We start from the raw sequence: 21,086 nt of genomic DNA on the forward strand, positions 1-21,086 counted from the left end.
TTATTCTATCTTGAAAATCAGAATGTTTAATTCTATAAACTTAGGTTTATGGAATAGTTTCAGTACATATGAGTCTAGTTGGGGTTTGTCTGTTGCTATTAAGCAGATGTCTGAATGTATTTCTAACAAATCTCAATTGATATCGGCCTTATGACAGGTTAACTTTTAAGTTCCCTTTTTACAAACTTACAAAATTGAAATAGTCGCAGTTTGGGGTTTTTGTAAACTATTCCCTTGACTGAATGTTATGGCCCATATCTGGGTTATGCTGTAATATTCTGATCAGTAGATGTCCAACATTTGTCACTGGGATTTCGTTGTATTTCTTTTCCCCTGTAGCTCAGCCCAACGCAAGTGATTGGGGATGTTACCATTAAGTGTATAGCTATATCTAAGGAGACCTCTGTGCACTTAACACTGTTACCCCTTTATAAGCATAGACTGGGGTCTGTGATGGTATAGCATTACTATGATGGGATAACATTTGCGGGGTGCTTCTTGTGACCTTTTTTCTTCCAGATATGTGCACTAAAGCCAGTAGAGGATCCAGCAGGACTTGTTTAAGCTAGCATCCAGCCTGCATTCAGGGATTAAAATTACCCCCCTTCCCCATTGACTTTAATTTATTTTATTTTGTTATAGATTGAAAAGCTAACCGTACTGACAGCCTACAGTTTGTTTTCCATATTGTAACTGAACAAATGGCGAAATCATTTGAAATAAATCTGGGAAATAAAGGATCAGTTTTAATTGTCTCTGCTCCAAAAACTGAACAGGGTGCTAGAAAGCCTGAACGCTAGTGTGATTGAGCCTCCTAAGGCCTCCTTTTGCATTTCTCCCCTTATATTTTGAATCCGCTTCTGGCTGTGATGTCAAAACTGCGTAAAAAAACAAAGAACTGTGTGTTAAATTAAGAAAAAAATTATAATCTTCTAAATTTCAGTAAACTTTTTTTTTTTTTTGTTTTTGTGGACCTGAAGGTACAGGCATGCCTTTATATGCAGCATTTCCTGTTCCTGGGATTGCTGAAGCCTTGTACACTACATTTCCCATAGTGCCTTGCATTTTGCATCTCATCCAGTTTTGTATCCTCTAGAAGCCTGCCCACTACACCCTATGGCACCATATTTTATCCTCCAAGTACTCTTCTCTTCAAGTAAACTCTTCCACTGCACTCTGCGCACATGTTCTGTTGATATGCGATTGGCTGGCACCTACCTGTTCACGGTACATATGGGAGTCATCACTTATCGGATAGGAAATATCACACAGGTGCAGTGGGTGAAAATGGAATATGCATGGCGCAAAAAAAAAACATGCATGTTTAGCAGTAGCAAGTCCAGCTTCATGTATGGAACACCAGCAGAAGCAAAGAGGAACTTTGGACCTGGCATCACATGATCCACAGAGAGAACTGGAACCTGGCAGACTTTTACCATTATAGTTCATATTTTGGGTATATTGGTTCTTGGGAAAACTGCTGTAAAATAGAACTGAATGACTGTAAATAAGATAAGCTCCTATAGGCATTATATGTGTGTAGTATAGAATTCTGAGTGGCTTGTCTGACGGGTCTCACATGAATGGATTTGAATTGCAGATCCCATGATCGCAGTCTGCACGTATAATTCATGGTCATTCGTGGGCATTGAAATGCACGGACTTTCGCTGGTTTGCTCACACATGCGAGTAAAAATTGTGGATTCTGCAAGTGGAAGAAAAATCACAGCATGCTCTATTTTACAGCAGATTCTGCACATATGAGCTCCATTGACCTCTATGGATGTCTTCAGTCTGAGCAATTGAATTGCATATGGACGCAGATTCTTACCCAAGTTACTAGGAGACCAGATAACAAATGGTATAAAGCGGGCAGGAATTTGTGGGCAGACAACGCAGGTCTGGGAGCAGCACACTAAGCCAGACTGCTGTCTGCAACCTTCACTTGTTCTTCTGGGCTGACCCTCTTCCAAAATAAGTAGTATATACCAACCGGGCCTGGAAAGCAGTATCCTGGTCTAAAGGCCCTCAGAACCGCTCTCACCATGACTGTGCAAGAGAACGTCACCTGGGTAATGGAAGGATGTTTTCAGGGTGCTGGGCTACTTTCGGATGTCATTCCCTGCTTGCGTTGGTTCTTCTGCGCAGATGATACGCTGTCCTTAAATGTACATTCGCATGAAAAACCTCACGCATACTTGACCATACGCAGTTTGCTTTCACGATCGTTCGCATTTCTTCCGCTGTGGATATCTGCAAACGGAATCTGACCCGTTCCTGTGTGCCCGACCTAATTTTTGAGAACAGTACTTAATAGAAAACCTCCCAGGTCTTATATTTGCTGGGGATTTTAGGTGGAAACGCTGTTTAATCTACCGAAGCACAACATGTGACGCTTTGAACACGATGAAGGCAATGTATTTTAGGGAAAATAAGTAATTTGTTATTTGAGGTCTCCCTTTTCTTCAAAAACCCCTTCACAATGCCCTCCAGGCTGGTGTTCCACAGCGCTAGGATAATGCCGCTTCTGTGTGAAGTATGCTACAAAACAAACTGTCTGTTCAAGAAAAACAGGTGCTGAATTGGCAAATGTATCCACCACCGCGAGCCTGGAGACTGCTGGAAAATACGCAACGTTAGCTTTCTTTAAATTCTGTTTTTAAATAGTTTTTTTTTTTTAAAAGTATTGCAATCTTTCAGTAAATTTGAGTTTAGAGAGGAAGCCAAAGTTTAGCAGTTGTGGTGTCCTCTGCACTGTGAGCTGTCATAACTCTTTCTGCTTCATTGTGGCAGCACTTGTAGGAAATGATCTCTACTTTCTCAACCGCAGTCTAGTGACTCCACAATGCATGTCCTCCGTATTACTCATTTGGGACCCTTCTTTCACTCATGATTTTTTTTGGTGCTCTTTTAGCATCGGACTCAACATGTATTGGCGCTAAGTTCATGTCTCATCTTTAACTCATTATATTCCTTGTTTCACATTTTAAGGGAATCTTCACATCACATTTTAGGCATTTATTGAAAAAAAGTATTAAAACCTATTGCATAGTGTAATGTGTTAAATATAGTTCAAAAGTGCATACTTTTGATGACACATGACCTCCCTTACTGCTTTTGTATACCTTTTTTGTGGGATAGAATAGCATTGCATACCATGCTTTTTTTGCCTCACAAAAAGTAGTTTTTTAAAGAAAAAAACCACTAGTCAATAGGAAAGGTATTTTGGAAATGCGAAGTTACCCATTTCCAAAGGTTTTAACAGATGTGTATTTTTTGCTTTTTTTTTTTCACTCAAATGCCTGTGTTCAACCTCCAAAGGTTTATTAAAGAGAATTTACAGTGAAAAGCATTTACATTTTTATGTAAAAACAGAAACAAACATATGACTGTACATTTAATGCCTGTGCTAAAAAAAATTGTATGCTTAAAATTGCATAGATTTTTTCATGTCGTCCATTAGTAAACCTTTCAGACTACTGTCAGTGCAGCGGGCTGGATGTCGCCATCAGTGGAGACGGCAGGAAGTAGGAAGACTGGATTCACTCCCATTGAAATCACTGGGAACGCCGCACTTCTCTTACACTTCCTTTTTTTCTTCTGTCCTGTCCTAATCATAAGAGAGAGGTGGCGCTCCCATTGATTTCAATGGAAGTGGAGCCAGCACTCCTACGTCCTGTCGTGACCACTGATGATGATGTCCTGCACAAAATAAGATCTGAAGCTGTTTGACTATAGTTTGTGTCTCAAGCTAAGTTAACTTGTTAAAGTACCTGCACTTTTACCTTTGTAGCGCTTCTGCTCCATTGGCTGGTTTTGGCTCCTCCTGGCAGCAGAAGACATCCCCATGTAACCCCATGTAGAACTTACAAAGTGCTGTATGCGCCTGCCTTCAGCTGCCAGAAGGAAACTAAATGGCCAATGGACCAGAAGCGCTCGGAAGGGGAAAGTGCAGGTGGTACTTAAAGGAGATGTCCCGAGGCAGCAAGTGGGTCTATACACTTCTGCATGGCCATAATAATGCACTTTGTAATGTACATTGTGCATTAATTATGAGCCATACAGAAGTTATAAAAAGTTTTATACTTACCTGCTCCGTTGCTGGCGTCCTCGTCTCCATGGTGCCGACTAATTTTCGCCCTCCGATGGCCAAATTAGCCGCGCTTGCGCAGTCCGGGTCTTCTCCTCTTCTCTATGGGGCTCCGTGTAGCTCCGTGTAGCTCCGCCCCGTCACGTGCCGATTCCAGCCAATCAGGAGGCTGGAATCGGCAATGGACCGCACAGAAGCCCTGCGGTCCATGAAGACAGAGGATCCCGGCGGCCATCTTCAGCAGGTGAGTATGAAGACGCCGGACCGCCGGGATTCAGGTAAGCGCTGTGCGGGTGGTTTTTTTAACCCCTGCATCGGGGTTGTCTCGCGCCGAACGGGGGGGGGGTTTAAAAAAAAAAAAACCCGTTTCGGCGCGGGACATCTCCTTTAAAGATTTGGCTGCAGATTCCATGCCGAAATCGCCCTTAAGTCTACACTCAATCCACATCACATACAACTGAATGGGGTGTTCATGAGACTGAGCATATACATTATTCTTGTAGGTTCTGCACAGAAAAGCTGCAAATTAGACCCTTTGAATGACTATAGGTCTGTGTATGTACCCATTGGAAACCATGGGCTCCACATACGTGCGTTTTGTAGCGATGTTGCATTGCTACAAAATCTCATGATTATGTAGCCCGTGTGAAACAGGCCTTATTCTCACATATAAAGTCTTTCAGTGTCTGGAAATGCAGATTACAGGTTTGCATACATTTCTTTCTAAACCTTTTCACTCCACATATTATAAAATTTTGAGATGCACATTGCAAAAATTGCCATAAAAATCTGCTAAATATTAGAACAATAAATCAGCTGAAATGTAAGGACGCTTCTAACCTAAAAGGTCATTCAGTAGAAAACCTATTAAGGGAGGTGACAGGTTATACATAGTTGAGGATGGTTTGTGTACACTTGGCTGTGTTTTGGGTGTTTTTCTACACTTCATACAGAGGCTAGCATCCACGTGCCCTTTGGGACAGGCAGACTGATTGAACAAGTCCACGTAAGAGCATGTGTATAGAGGAAAGTCCTCGGCAAACAGGCCTTGTTTATCCAGGTGAATTAAAGTTTGTGTGTTCCTGTCATTTTTAGGTCATTTTGATTGTGTTTTGTCCACTCTGTAAAAGCACTAATAAACAGCACAACTTCCATCGGGCAGATGGGGACAGGCGTCTAGAAGATATATGAAGTAATATAGTTGGGTCAGTTGTGGATGTACGTTGTCAATACAAGATATAAACCAGCAAAACTCCTCAATCTACTATAGAATGTGTATGTAAATAAAGGGCAACATTTGATAAGAAGAAACCTTGATCTGGAGCAAGGCCGAAACGTTGGCAGGCATGAATGTTTTCCTTAATATGCCTATGAAGAAGGATCAGATCTTTTCCCCCTAATCTTTATTTAATAAACCTTTCGATTGTCCATGGAACAAAAAACCAAACCTAAATGGCTACTTTTACTGCAAATGCTTCTAGTCTGTGTTAAACCTGATACGCACCTCTATTTTGGTGCTATATCAGATATTAGTTTAATTCTGGCCTTGTAGACCCTAAAAGCAGAATTTAATGTTTTTTTTTCTTACTCAATCCACTGTGAATGGCTCTAAAGCAACAGCTGTTGTGCAATATAAAAAAGCACGAGGCAGATCACTTTGTATCTACTGTCCCCATATCGGAGCAGCTGGACACTTTGTTTCGCCCGAACATGAAATGGAAGCAGCTGAAATTTGACACAGGTCTCCTGTCCCCTTTTTTAATGGAAGTTTTTCCCCCTTACACTGATACCCCTCTTGTGTTCACGAGCCTTTTTTATGTGTTGCAGTTGGTAAAATAGCAAAGGATCACGTAGTGTGTAACAAAACGCTCTCGCCAACATTTGGCATCTAAAATTAATTAGTTTTCCTATTTTAAGCAATAAGAGTTGTTGGTCTTGAAATTGTTTTACTGTAGTTGCAGAGTTTTATGCCATGTTGGGCAGTAGGTAAAGGGACATTAAAGTGGGCTCCTATATAGAGTATTTCGTAGATGTGGACACCGGGGCAACTCTGGGGAAAAAAATTAAAAAACAATTGCAGAAAAACTTACATTTGTGACTCTTCTCTATCGGAAGTTGTAGTTTTTCTCCTATTACATGGACTTTTTTATTTGTAGAAATCTTTACAAATATTTGTGCCATCAGAGACAATATTTTTTTTATTTATGAAGGTTTTTTGTGTGTCTATTGGCTCTTTTTCTCACCATCCGCATGAAGCATTGATTTAATGATGTTCCGTGAAAAGTCTTGTTTAGTGACCGAGAGAGAAGCACATGACATGGCAGGTTGACAAATGAAACTATTTGTTCTATTGTCCTTAAATTAGACAAATAGAAAGGACATGACAGCTTTGGATGCCCTCTGTCAAAATGTGTTTGCGTACAACTGGATATTGCCCACTTCCAGATCAGTAGGATCGCTCAGTGGGGGCCTGACTTCTGGAATAAAATTCTGCTCCATTTAATTAATGAGCAGTATATGACTACTCAGCAGTTGAAGACCCAGGTACAGGCGATATAAGGCTCTTTATAGATGGGTGGGGCTAGGATACTGTTAAAGCACTTTGTAGCCAGCGTCCATATTGCTTCTAGGTTATGCTGAAATCTGAGCTGTAGAATAAATGTAGACCCTTCGGTGAGGCACACGTGCCATGCTAGCTGCTGCTGAAGATATATGGAATGTTTACAGCTTCAAAGAGAAAGTGGCCATAGAGTATCACTGTATTTAAAGTATTAGGATACAGCGCGGTGCGGCAATGTATGGTATGTACTATGCATTGCTTGTTTGATAGAATGAAAGACATTCGATCAAACGGTTGTAAAAATATTCTTTGATGGCTGAAGTGGCTTCACATTTATTGTCTTTGCTCCTTCACTTGGGCATAAAGTTGGTAGACTTGTCATTTTAATATAAATTTGAGGCAGTAAATTGCTTACCATTACGTACATACTATTCCTCTAGGTGTATGAGCAATCTGCACGTACAGTTTCCTCATGGCGTCCTGTTATCTTGGATACATGGGATGTCCACCTGTTTTTATAAGTACACATCTAAGTGACAAACTACACAACTTGTAGCTCTACTCCATAAAGTAAAAAAAAAAACCAATGGATTCCACTAAAGTCAATGGGATCTGTCCGTGACCTTTTAGATCCATGTTTTGTTGGAATGTTTTTCACCACACTTTTGTGTTGCTGTACTAAAATGTTTGCATTTATTTAACATGAGCCTATTTTCTAGTAGAGGTTGTATTTAATTTGTAGTAGGGAAAAACTGACGTAACTGATGACTTCCCTCAACTGTACTGCTATAAGGGTGGTTTCAGATCGGCATCAGCATCTCTGACTGGAGGTTCCGTCGCAGATCTGGCTGAAAATATCAGAACAAAAAGCTGTGCATGCAGTGCTTTTTCTTCTGTCCAAAAGCCCAGACAGCTGGGTGGAAAGCAGCCGGACCCCATTATAGTTAGTGGGGTCTGCCTGGCACTGATGAACAGAGCAGGAAAGCAGGATCCCCAGCGCAGATATGAAAGCACCCCAAGTCTGCCTAACATTAAAAGGGTTGTCAAGTTATTGATGGCCTGTCGTCAAAATAGATCATCAATAGTCATAGAACTGCAGCATCCTATAGTGTGTGAATAATAATTCTTTTTATTGTGTAAAATTAAAAAAAAACGTCACAGAAAAAGTAGGCAAAATAGTGGCAATGCTTGATATCGCAGGCCTAGTTCCCATCGAAATGAATGGGAACTTGGCCTACAATACTAAGCTTGTGTACTGCAGTTGGAACAGAGTTGTCTGCTTCCTACAGAAATTGGTACAGTGCATAAGGGGATCGACACAGGTCTGGGCAGGAGCCCCCTGGTCTCAGGATAGGTCATCAATAGTAGATAATCAGTGGTATACATCTGGACAATCCTTTGAATGAATGGGGCTAAGCGCACTTCAGTCCATGCTACACTAGGGTGAGATACTGTGAACTAATGCTTATTAGTTGCTTATGATCAAAATAAAAAGAATGCGTTCTGCTTTTAATTTGATCCTGATTAGTGAGAATAACTGAAATGTTGCTAGACACATTCTCTTGCTAAAATGGTCAATGTAATCTTATTCTACAGTCAGGTGCATTATTGATATGACTGTCAAAAGAAATGCAAAAGTCAGAGACAAGTTACAGAATTATGTATTGAAGCTGATTTTGCAAAATGAGATTCTCGAAGCAAATTTTAACAATCCCTAAAAGAAAAAAGAATGGGAAGCATTTAAAGAGACCAGAATGTAAATACTAACCAAAAAAAAGTTTATCAAATGGAAAGAGGGGAGATCTATCTAAAGAAGACTATAATGCGGTCTACAAAAACTGTAGGGCAAGTGTCAGAATAGCTAAAGCTAATATTGAATTGAGGCTTGCAAGAGAGGCCAAAAGCAATAAAAACGGATTTGGGGGGGAAGGCAAAAGGAAAAATTCAAAGATTCTATAGGATTTTTACAGGATGAAAATTGTGAATTGGTCAAAAATGATGTTGAGAATGCTGAACTTTTTAAATTCTTATTTCATATCGGTTCTCTCTCGGAAAGCAAATGTAACATCAACTGATCTACCCTGTGTTATTGAAGCAATAAAAGAATCTTGACTAACTTAAATTAATTCAAGTGTCCGGGACCTCACTATAGTCAATGGGGTATGCCCGACACTGTTCTGTTCCCTCCAGAGACCGAACTTTTCGGCCACAGGGATTGGCCTTTCCTTCTCCCTGAACGGAGCAGAAAAGCAAAATCCCCAGCACAGATGTGAAAGCACCCTAGGGGTGGTTTCACACGGGGGAGAAAATTGCGATTTTTCTCCTGATGGATAACCTCTTTGGCTGCTATTACATGAGCACTAGCGGTAGCAGATAGCACTTGTTCATCCTAGCAATTGTCAGGAAACCACGGGTACTAGTGCTAACTGCTAGTGCAAGGTAATGGCACCCTTTAATTTGGGCCCCCTGTCCACGGCAGTGTATTCACCAGCGGTAAACCGCTGGCGAATCATGGCGGCCGACTGTTTCTATAGCATTGCTATGGAAAGTGTCGGCACCTGTCCAAGAGCAGAGAATCATTGCGATTCTCTGCTCGCGGCGGGCAATTCGCAGCATGCTGCGAATTGCACAGATTCTCCGCGGTCAGCCTATCTATTAGATAGGGCTGACCGTGTAGATTTGGCGGTGGCTCCCGCCGCGGGATACCGCATCGCCCGTGGACAGCCGGCCTTAGGTCATAGATTGTTCACTGTCATTTTTCTGTTGTCTCTAATTTGTTCTCTGGTCATCAACTTCATTTAAAGAGCTAGTTTGTTTTTGTATAAATTTTTAATATGTATTACTTTGATAATATGTATAATGAGATGAAAATGTCTGACATGAGACACGGTTCGGACAGCTGTTACTGAAATGAGGCATCATGGGGCTTTAAAGATGTTTTAAAGCAGGCCTAGCAATGAAAACATTAGCGCTAAGAAGGTTTTCTCTGCCCTGTGCTTACATAACTGTGTTGCTTAAAAAGTTTTGTAGTGTGTTATATGCCATCCTATACTGTTCTTAGAAGTTCTATAACGAATGAAACCGAGGCAGAAACCTGCATGTCGTCTACCGGGGTGGAAATAATGGGTTGAAACCTGAAGCTTAGCAAATCTGATGGAATATAGGTATCATAAGGTTCATATTGGCACAAGGAGCAGAGGGAAACCTAACTGGCTGACTTCAGGATACACTGGGGTCAGAGCGAAAGCTGCTGCTCTGACTCCTGTATAGTGGCTGGCACACGAGATTGCAGATCAGCTCTCATTGACTTCAATGAGAGCTGCTTCTGCAATTAAGCACTCCGGACATTAAATGAGTCAGAGCAGCGGCATCCACTCTGACACAGGTATATGCTGACTGTGACATCGGGTGTTGCCTGGAAAAACCCTTTAATACATAAACTGGAGGGCTACATTATTAGAGACAGACATCTTGTACCACTTTGGATCTTACTCTCTCTCATACACACACACACAATCCCAGTTCCTCCTCACCTCTCCTCTTTCAGAAGCTGTGTAGTATAACCACGCCCACTCAGTACTACACAGTTATCGCTCATATTCTCTGAGTAGCTGCTGGTCAGAAAATTCACTCAGTGAATTACCGCCCTCTGTAATAGTAGCTTTCTCTGCTCATCTGTCGGCATGATTTCCTCCGCCATTCCCTAGTGCTATCATACTGCCTTCTGTGCTAGGTCAGTGGAAAGGCAATGAAGAAACTTCACAACAGGGAAGCAGGCTAGGGGAGGAGCTCTGTTAATTCTGACAGAATTCGCTAAGATTTCAGTCCTCCAGTCTGAAGCGCCTTAGAATCCAATCCAAGCCTAGAAATCAAACAATTAAAATTTTTTAATTAAAGCCCATTACAAAATGTCTTCAGTTCCAAAAACAGATTGATTAAAAGAAAGCGTGCAGCGGTGTACATGGCACTGAACATCGGTTTCCATGTCTATTCCCCCCCACCCTCCCACCCTGCATATGAGGATGACGTTTATCGGCTCGGCGTGAAAACCAAGCCGATATACGTTTGTGTGAATCCAGCCATAATCTGTGACTTTGTCTTGGTTTCATTGTCTCAGGTAGTCTGATTTCCACCTTGGGCTGCGGATTTGTCCCCCTCCATGCTCTACACTGTAGTTCTGCTTTTTCAGATACTTTGTGTAAGCACAATTTCATCATGGCGTGTTCTTCTATTACCTTATAGAATGCAGAACATTTGCCCACTGAAGACTGTAAAATCCCTTTTCTTTGTATTACCGTTCAGTAACCAGGCCTGTGTGATCCTTTTGTACTTGTAGCACATCTTAATGTCTTTATTCATTCTGTTACAGATCTCTCTGAAATCGAGCCCACTGTATTTCTCCGGCCTTTCTTGGAGGTTATTCGTTCTGAAGATACCACTGGCCCCATTACAGGGCTTGCACTAACCTCTGTCAACAAGTTTCTGTCCTATGCACTAATAGGTAAGTGTCCACGTGATGATGATTATGTGCTGAGAATTGAGAGAATGACATTTGCATGACATCATGTTCTTTCAATCTTTGCACATTAGAATTTGTTCCCCACATATCGCCAACTAAAAGTTAAAAAACTGTTCTAATGCTTTTTCCATGTCATACACTTACTGCCCTCTGCTGGAATTCCATATAAGAACTATTCGAAATGTGTTCATAAATGACAAGTCCGATTCAAAATGATGAGCTAGTTTCCATATTCCTTTTTAATCAGATCATTTTGATTGAAATTATATTTTTGTATACAACTGCCCCTTAATTTCAAAGCTGTTTATGTGCATAAGTGTAAGGCTGCTTTCACACCTGCACTGGGGATTCCACTTTCTTGCTCTGGAGAAGGAAAGGGAAATCCCTGCAGCTGAATGGATCTATTGACTATAACAGGGTTCGCCCACTTTCTGCCAAGCTGCTCTGCTGTCGGATGGAAGAAAAAAAGCTGCATGCAGTGCTTTTTCTTCCTATGTTTTCTGCCAGGTTCTGATGCAGATGTGAAACCACCCAAAATATGTAGAACATACACCCCCCCCCCCAAACAATACAATCAATCATAACTATATTTAAGCAAATCCTATTCGTCCATTTTAGCTAAGAATTGCATACTAAACACTGCCAGGGTAGCATAAATTGGATTGGTTAAAATATAGTAAAATAAGTCTAAGATCGCTTCTTTAACTGCTATCCTACTACACTGATGGCTAGGAGTTGCAAATTGTATCATTACTGATGGGTCATATCAATATGTTCCTAGGCAAATCTGTGTAGCATATTTTGTATCTATTTAGACAAATGTATCAAAACATTAGATTTTTCCAATGTTTAAAAGATTTAATCCATGGGTATCGCTGATGGTTCTGTTCTGTAGATCCAGTCCATGATGGTACTGCTGAAGGAATTGAGAACATGGCAGATGCGGTTACACACGCCCGCTTTGTTGGCACCGACCCAGCCAGCGATGAGGTTGTGCTGATGAAAATCCTGCAGGTAACTCGAGAGAGGGAACTGCATCCCCCCTGTCCTTATTCAAGGGGCAATTAGATGAATTGCTTAAGCTCTTTGTATCCTGTTACACGGAGGCACGGGCCATGTTTTGACTCTGGAAGAGATTTGCGCCTAATGTTATTTTTAAACAGGGGTCTCATGTACCTGAAGTAAAAGCTTTTTCAAATAAAAGATAATTAAACGCTTCAATTAATTGATTTCAAGCATTTGTCAAGCTGCACCAGAAAACGTCCTGGGAGGGGAGGGCTAGGGAAACAGAAGTGCAGAGAATGCTGAAAATCATCAGTGTAATTGAAAGAGGAGGAAGCGCAGGCTATCTGTTTACTACGAGGGGCACTCTGACTTGTCTGGTCAGAAAATAATCACTAGGGTTTACATCCACTCACCTCATGTACTGGGCTTTTGGGTCAGATTTCCTCTTGCTTTTGAAAGACGAAACTTTTCAAAAGTTTTAAGAGGAAAACAAATGTAGTCATCTTTTTGTAACTTTTTGTACAAACCTATATTTCTTGAACTTTTTTCAGGTTTTACGCACCTTACTACTCACTCCAGTGGGAGCTCATTTGACCAATGAGTCTGTGTGTGAGATTATGCAGTCCTGCTTCCGGATATGCTTTGAAATGAGACTGAGTGGTAAGTATTTTTTGACAGATACAAAATCGTAGTCTTTTTGCACATAGGTATTTAAAGGGTATTCTGGCCACAGACTTGCACTGTAAAATTTAATATGCATCATCACAAACAGTTAATTTTGCCATGGGTTCACTGTACCTGGTCTAGCTACTTTCTTTCTACTTTTAGTTCTGTGACCCTCCGCCTGAAAAATATCTCCCTATGCTCATGCTTCATCAGGTTTTCTCTGGCACTTAGTGAGAGGGAGGTTGGTACTACCCTGAAAAATCATGCTAGGGTTTATTTTTGGGGTAGGTCATATTTTGAGGGAAACAGGGTAGTAAGGTGTAGGACCTGCAAGCTGTGGGCGGAGCTACAGCTCTGCCTGGGAGATCAGCTCTATGCATACTGGAAGTTTTAGGTAACAGTCTGCTGCTGTGTTTCCTGCAATTGTTTGCTGCAGAAGTGATGCATGTAAACACAGCTGCAGATAGAAGGCTGCACGGGATCATGAAGAGGGTCCGGAACGGTAGACAAAAAGTACAGGTTGCCGCTACTTAGCTGTACCTCCTAGATTTCAACATTTTCAGAATTTCCATTTTGTGTTTGGAAAATCCTTTTAAAAAGTTGGCTCCTCTGAACTGCATGCCACCATGCTAATAAGTTCATTATTCTAAGTCCTGGAGATCATCTAATGGAAAATGTCCCATTACACAACCTACTAAATTGAGTCGCTGACCATTTCCAGCAGAGACTCCTTCTATAAAAATCCATAGGGCAAATGGGGCAACAGATATAATGCAATCCAAAAGAAATGCTGTGGATGTTTGACAAGTTTGGGGCCTACCTCTGCAACCCTTTGTAATTGGGAGAACTAGAATTCCCCCAACCCCTCATAACAAGTGAAACCGCTACATCCACCTGCAGACTGAATGGGAATGTAGTCGCACGTGTACACAGCTCTCTCCAATCCAGTCTGGGAGATGGGGTCCTTTTACACAGAGCAATTAATTATTGGAATGAATGAACAAGTCGTTTGCTTTCAAACGACCTCCATTTACATGCGCAAATCTTTTTTGACATATTTTGTCATTCAGCTCATTCAGTCCATCTTTTTTTCTGAGGAGTCTGAGAATGGTTTGCGAACAACTGAGCGATCGCCTTTTACACACAGCAAGTGGCAAATGACGAACTATAGGGGAAGAAAATTTTGTTCATCGTTGGCCGTGTTTTATGCTGAATAATTATCAGTTTTGCTCGACTCAGCGATTAAGTGAACAATCTAATCATTCCTTGTAGAGGGGCCCTTCAAGAATGAGCCAAGCAAGTTTGTATGGCCAGCTCTACAATCAGTCTGTGACTGGATGCAGCCTCTGTTAGACCTTTGTCCTTCTGATAGGTGAGGTCTTAGATGAATAAATCTGATACCCCCTTAAGATTCATTCCGTTTGGAGCGTCAAGATAGTTAATGTTTCTACGTTAAAACTGAGGCCAAATTCTCATCTGCCCTGGAGCCTTTATTTGGGGCCCCCAACACAGATCAGCCATAAAAACCAAGATCCATCCAGAGAATCCCTCTTAAGAAATGTTTACTTTAAGGGCAGCCTCATACGAGCATAGGCGCATATATGCTCACTATCACGGGATGTATATGCGCAATGCATGGTGCACAAACGTTAGCTATTGCGTCTGGATCTGCGCATTTGCGCTGCTGAGACTGCTCATATTAGCGCAGTCCTGGAAGCGCCATGATGGAATAGGCTGGACTGCCTACTTAGTAGGCAGGGCCTCTGAATCTGGAGGCCCGGATGTTTTTGATTAGGCCTGCAAAGTCGCGCAGTGAAGTGTGCGATTTTGGTCAGACGACTGCCTTCTGTGCGCAATTGTGCAAAAAAATATAGCATGTAGTGGGGTGGGGGAGAAGCATGCGTGCAAAGGAACCCATTGGAGTGAATGGGTTCTATGCCCTGTTGATTGCCGTGTAGATTTTGTGACCACAAATATGTCCGTGTGAGGCCGCCCAAGAGTATCCAACGCACCATCCACATCCGTGTTCACATTGGAACCTGGAACAGTGGCAATGTACTGTATACTTATGTGTGTTTTGGATATGGATGGTTATTTTCCTCCACTTATTGGCTGTACTGTAATCCTAAACGGGCTGGGCGCGGTACAAGAAAGCCTCATCAGGACGCAGAAGGAGGTAAGTTTCAGGCTAGTAAATTAAAGCTCAGATTAAGAAGCGAGATGTTCTCTTCTGGTAGTCCTCTTACGATGATGCTCCAGTCGATGCCTTGCTTGCAGTACTTGGTGTCTGCATAGAAGGATCAGCTCCTCGGCACCACCTGGTGGTCTGTGCATGGCAATCAACGAGTCATGGGGTGAACACTGGCCTGGTTTTAATAAATTTGCCGTAATCCTTTGTAAACAAAGAATGGAGGGGAGACCGCTTGCAGAAGCCTCTTGATAATATCACACAACGTAATGACACCTGTGTTATTTGTTTTTGTCTTCGCAGAGTTATTGAGAAAATCTGCAGAGCACACTCTTGTCGACATGGTGCAGCTGCTCTTCTCAAGGTAAACCCTCTTGTGTTTGCCTGTGTCTTGCTGACACGGCCCCCTGAGGACTGGCATATTCTACACTTATATGGGGTCCACAGGGCAAGATGTGCCGATAGTCACTCATCTGTCTTCCTGGAGTGCGGACAAAAGGAAATAAGAGTAATTGTAGGACCTTGAGCACATGCTGCTAAACCCAAGTTCAAGGTTTGCTTGTTGACCTCCAGATGAAAAAGTCATTTATAGTGATCGGGTCTCAGTTTTATGGGCCACCCTTTTAATCTGTGATGAGCATTCTTAAAATGGATATTTTTTCTTCAAACACATGTATGATTTTATACGGAGACGTTTCGCTGCCCTGGGGTGGTTTTTGAGGCCATAACATTTCATTGAAAATATTGAACTTATATTAATGAAAACTCGGCATAAAACGAGTTAGTTGGGCTGACGAGCATATTTTTTTTCACCCTTTCTGTTGGAATTCTGGTGTTTTTGCAGAGTATTGTAGTCTGCAGTAATACCAGAACCCAGAGAAACACCACCCATTGTTTTCAATGTTACCTTAAAAACCATCGCATGGTACTCTCATGCTGTGGGATATGCGTGCGAGTGTGATGTAATGTATCCCACTGAAGTCAATAGGAAACCCTTTCAATCCTATCACGCGTGCGAAAATTGCAATTTCACAGAAGCGACACGATTTTTAAATCAAAAACGCTGTGCAAAACACATTAGCAAGCGCATTATTGGGCGGAGTTTCTCGGCCTGATATCTTGCACACCTGTGTGAATGTAGCCTAAGCACTTATTCATACGCCGTGATTTCGGCATGTATTACAGTTGCAATGCCCGGCCGCATGGCATGTGGTGAATGGAGTCCATAAAAGTAGATAGACTTTCTTTGGTCTGTTCACATTATCGATACGCACAAGAAATAGATGGCAGCATGCTCTATTTCTCGCTGTACCAGGCAGCGTGAGCCCTGTGCATTTGTACAGGCAGTGCATGCAATGCTGTCCATGCGCAATACATTGCGTATGTGCAGCGGTTTCATACGCAACCCGGCTCTGAAACAGAACGGGGAATTTTAAAATAAATTCAGTCCTACTGAGCATGACCGTGTGCGTGAGATACGCATTGCCCTCGCTGCCATACGAGGTCTCTGCTGGTGGAGTCTGTATTTATAAACAACACTAAAATGCGGTGGGAGACCCACATGGTCTTACAGATAGGGTCGTGGGGATGAGCCCTAATACTGATCACTTTCAGGGTCACATATTGCATGCTAATCAAGCTGTACATAGCCTTGTAAAGAAATACAGATTGCTCATGCGCACCTACAAAGTGTCTGTGTAGTTTGCATACTTTGTAAAGTCTCTTTAAGGAAAGAAATGAGAGGCAGAGCTTCATGATATTGGGGGATGTGTGGAAAATTTGCATGGCTGTCAAATGGTCACTAGAAACTCGTTAAGTAAAGTTTTAAGTAACATCGTTCATGATCCAACGGTCACCAGCCACATTACCTTGGCTTTTTGTACTATTAGGCCTCCTTCACACAGGCGACAAAGTCGTGCGATTTTCTGTCGTTGCTACAATCCGACATATCACATGTATGTAAAGCCCATGCTTTCCTATGCTTTCCTTCACATTTGCTATGTTTTGTAGCATGCGACATTGTGAGTCAAAAAGCTCGTGGGAAGTTGTGATATGTCCACAACTTGCGAGGTTTTGTAGCCCATGTTTCCCTATGGAGCCTTTCTCTCTATCGCATTGCAATGCAACTTTGAAAGTAGGAAATCCTACTGTCAAAGCCCTAAACTAAGCCATAGCTGAAGAAAAATAGGAACATGCATCACCTCCCCGACGCTGTCAGCTGCACCGCATCTTCTCCCCGGCACTGTTCTTCAGCATCTCTTCTGGCTGGGGATTGGAAAATGACCGTTAAAGGCAGCGCTTCCTGGAGGTGGGGATTTTTCAATCCCCAGCCAGAAGAGATGCTGAAGAACCGTGTCAGGGACCGGGGTGAAGATGCAGCGAAGCTGACAGCACCAGAGAGGTGATATATGTGTTTGTTGTTATTTTTTTCTGCAGGTAGGGCTTACTTTCGGGGTAGGGCTTATATTTGAAGTTCTCCCCCGAAAATCCTTGCATGTTGTGCTACCAATTGCTGCAGACTTTTTGGGGCACTCGCTGCATGCATGTTATAAATGTGTGAATCTTCAGAGCCCTGTGTCTAGTATTGGAGACTTCCAGTATGATCCATATTGTAACTAAGAACATTGCGGCAAAGTACCAGTACACAACACCGGATTGCCTCTCCATGATAGTCTGGACAGCCCAAGTTCAAGGATACAGTATGGTACATCTTTGTAGCTAAGTAAAGATAATCTACGGAAGGCCAGCTTATTTGGGTTTTTCTCTTCTTCTTTGGTATTTTTCCTTCTAAACTGGGGCTTTATGAAGCATCCAGATCCTTGTCACTTATTATGGTAATTAGGGGAGAACTTTTTTTTTTTTTTTTTTATCGGAAAGCAAAGCTGAAATGTATTTGTAGTGATTGGTCATGGTTTAATACAAAATATTCCCCTTTATACCCCGATGATGTATCTTGCATTCTGCTAGTGAGTTATGAATTGTCTGGCAGCAGTGGACGGCAACATACCAGTTTGTTGGCCTTAGAACTGTAGTTTAATTGGTGGTCTGCTTCCAAGGAAACTTCTTTGGAATTGGGTTTTTATCTCGAGTTTTTGTGTTTTAGCAGTTAGAAAATGGTGTATAATATATTTAGAATATTTATGTGTTTGTGTTGCAGAAATATCAGGGTTTTTTTTCTAGAGCATTCTTTTATCTTGTTACTTTTATATGGTTTTCGTTCTCAAATTAGTTCTACGTTTCCCCCCCCCCCCCCCCTTTTTAGTTTTCAAGACATATGTTTTTATATTGTAATTGCAGCCAATGGAAAAAAAGTGTCACCTGACATTCCCAGAAGCATGTTTTCCATTAATGATATGCCATTACAAATCAGGCAGGTGAAAATTCGAAACTGCAACTGCAAAACGCTGACCTTCAAAACTCAATTATCTCTGTGTGTCACGACCACAAGCTCCAACTCATAATATAAGTGACGTTCTCACTGGTGCAAAATGCCAGGCTGATGGCGGTAGAAGCTGATATTTCACTTTGGGTTTATTTTATTCTACTTGATGGGTTTTAAATTAGCACTTGAAAACACAGAGATTGGTCCTCCCCTCCCGCCACCAAAAAATGCTCTATGGATGAAATTTCTCCCTACTGCCCATATAGGTGTATTGACTATATCGTATAATGGTGGTTGTGTATGCAGATGTCATAGCACATACTACAGCGTGCAGTATTTCTCTTCTAGATTACCTCAGTTTAAGGAAGAATCGAAGAGTTACGTGGGAACGAATATGAAAAAGGTATTTAAATGTGTTTTTCCTTAGGTTTGGTTGCCTAGTGTGCATGTCTGCCATGGTGTACTCGTGTTACTGAGATATGTATTCCTGAGAATGCTCTGATGGGTTTTTTTTTTCTTTTTTGTATTTTAGGTTTTTGAATGTTTCTGAAAGTTTTGGCTTGTTAACTTTCGATCACCCCAGTGTTTTTATTTTGTAGCAATTTGTAGAGAAAATAGGCTATTAATTAATTAACAGATCTTTACAGACTATTTGTTATTGTGTTAATGCAACTTATGTCCAGAATAGCGATTTACCTGTAGCTGCGCAACCACGACAATGCTGAATGCAGTGGGAACCTTACCATTTACAGGCTATTGAGGCTCCTATATGGGTATCTTTTATATAATTACTAGGATATTGCACTTATGCTGTCATGAGTAGTGCAAAAACATACACAGCAATATAACTGCTCAAAGCGGTAAAGCGCTGCATTACACGCATACACTCGTGTGGGCCCGCCCCTACTGTATGGATATTGTATGCATTCTACCAAGCCACTTGTACATTATTTGCTGCAGTAGCATCCAGTGCAGCAGTGATAATTGCTGTTGACTGGAATACTGTTTACTAGTTTTCATTCCCTTCCATCTAGTATTTCTGGTAATGGTGAACTAAGCTGTCCACTTATGGCTCAGGTAGAGCTGCCTTTTAAAGGGGTTGTCCAAGATGAGAAAAAGGGCTTGCCGATTTTTCCAGGAATGGTGCCTAGTCTGTCCATGTAACTGGAGCTTTACTGCAATACCAGACAAAGTCTATAGACAGATGGGATGCGGTTTCCGGGGGAAAAAAAAATTCTAAAATTCCTTTTTTTTTCTCCTTTTCTTATAACCCTAGAAAACTTTATCCCATGCACATTATATTGGATTTATTGATCTCTTACAGCCTTAATTTAATTTGCATCATTTGTAGTTGGGTCGTATTCAGACAAGTGTGACTTGTGGCCAAGATACTTTTTAGGTAACTTGTATCAGACATTACTCACAGATATTAGTGTACCATCCGATTTTGTCTGTGAATTGGCCCAGTATATGACATACTGCGAGCTTATGTGAATAACGTAATTGGCTATAATGGGTCCAAGTACTGTCATGGGAAAGTCTGCTATCTGAATGGGCCCTTAGTGTCTCGAATTGTCAGTACCCCCTCTGCAAATGAATGTATTTACCATAATAGCAAGGCTAGAAGTGTTCTCTCTGAACATTGGCAGTAGTAAGAGTTCTTTGCCTCCTTTTATTACACATGTAAATACCAGCTGAAGGTTGTTCTGTTCGTAGTGATGCATATAGACACCCCCCTCCCCAATATGCTATCATTTCTGTCTGTTGGACCTTTTCCTTGTTTTAGCTTAACCTGAAAAAAAAACAACTTGTTTGTCTCCTCTTCCATGAGCATTGAATTATTGACTCTTTATATATTCTTCTTGGCTCATGTTCGGGTTCATGAGTCACTGGAAGAATCTGCATCCTACAGACTTGCTGTAGATTTCATCCTTTTGCTGAAAATCTGCAGTGGTAAAAAATCTACATGTTTTCTATAGCTCAATCTGCAGCGTCTGAACAAATCCTTGCAGGGTTATACGAATGTATTGCTGTGGTTTTCCTTCAATTTAGTAAAACGGATTGCCCATAAACCAGCCTATTCTGCACTCTAGTCCTCCAAAAACGTATTTGTTTTTGCTTCACCTTTGGGCGTTCTCTCTGGAGTTGTGATTCTTCGCTTTGATGAAGGCTGAAAGCCGCCAAGAAACTTTGCATCTACTTGGGACCATTTATTCCTTGAGCTGTCATTGCCTGGACTACTGCGCACAACTTGTAGCTCCAGCTTACTGCCGTTGTATGACTGTCCACAATGTTTCCTACATCCCACTGTATGTGTCCTTTTCCTACTTGCTGTACACCTTTTCTGTGTTTTCCTTTGTTTTGTTACATTTTTGTTTTCATTCATGCATTTACCTGTTTTCTGCAGATCTCTTCATGTCTTCTCTGCAAACTGGACAATAATAGTGGTGAACAATCCAAAAACGTCAACCAGTTAGAGAGGGTACTACTTTTTAAGAGCCTAAAGGTCTCTCTTCCGTTCCTCCCTATCTGTGCGGTGTACAACTAAGATGCAGGAAACTGTTTCTTCCTTGTAACCCGTTTGCTTCCCTTCCATCCTCATTGTAACCCGTTAGCATGGCTTTTCTGGTGGATGCATGAGGCGGAGGGGCTTTGCTGTGTCGTGACTTACACACT

At 41.6% G+C, this 21,086-nt stretch overlaps 1 protein-coding gene across 5 annotated transcripts in view; it reads left to right on the top strand.

Moving 5' to 3' along the window:
* The window catches only part of GBF1 (golgi brefeldin A resistant guanine nucleotide exchange factor 1), a 149,830-nt gene that overhangs the window by 62,210 nt on the left and 66,534 nt on the right, over positions 1-21,086 (top strand). For all 5 annotated transcript variants that reach the window (XM_066600528.1, XM_066600530.1, XM_066600529.1 and 2 more), the window contains exons 4-8: positions 11,020-11,151; positions 12,065-12,183; positions 12,726-12,834; positions 15,332-15,392; positions 18,759-18,813. In XM_066600528.1, the coding sequence (XP_066456625.1) occupies positions 11,020-11,151; positions 12,065-12,183; positions 12,726-12,834; positions 15,332-15,392; positions 18,759-18,813 (476 nt within the window). The remainder of the gene's footprint in view (positions 1-11,019; positions 11,152-12,064; positions 12,184-12,725; positions 12,835-15,331; positions 15,393-18,758; positions 18,814-21,086) is intronic.

This window comes from Eleutherodactylus coqui, chromosome 4, assembly GCF_035609145.1.
Source record: "Eleutherodactylus coqui strain aEleCoq1 chromosome 4, aEleCoq1.hap1, whole genome shotgun sequence".
Taxonomy (NCBI): domain Eukaryota; kingdom Metazoa; phylum Chordata; class Amphibia; order Anura; family Eleutherodactylidae; genus Eleutherodactylus; species Eleutherodactylus coqui.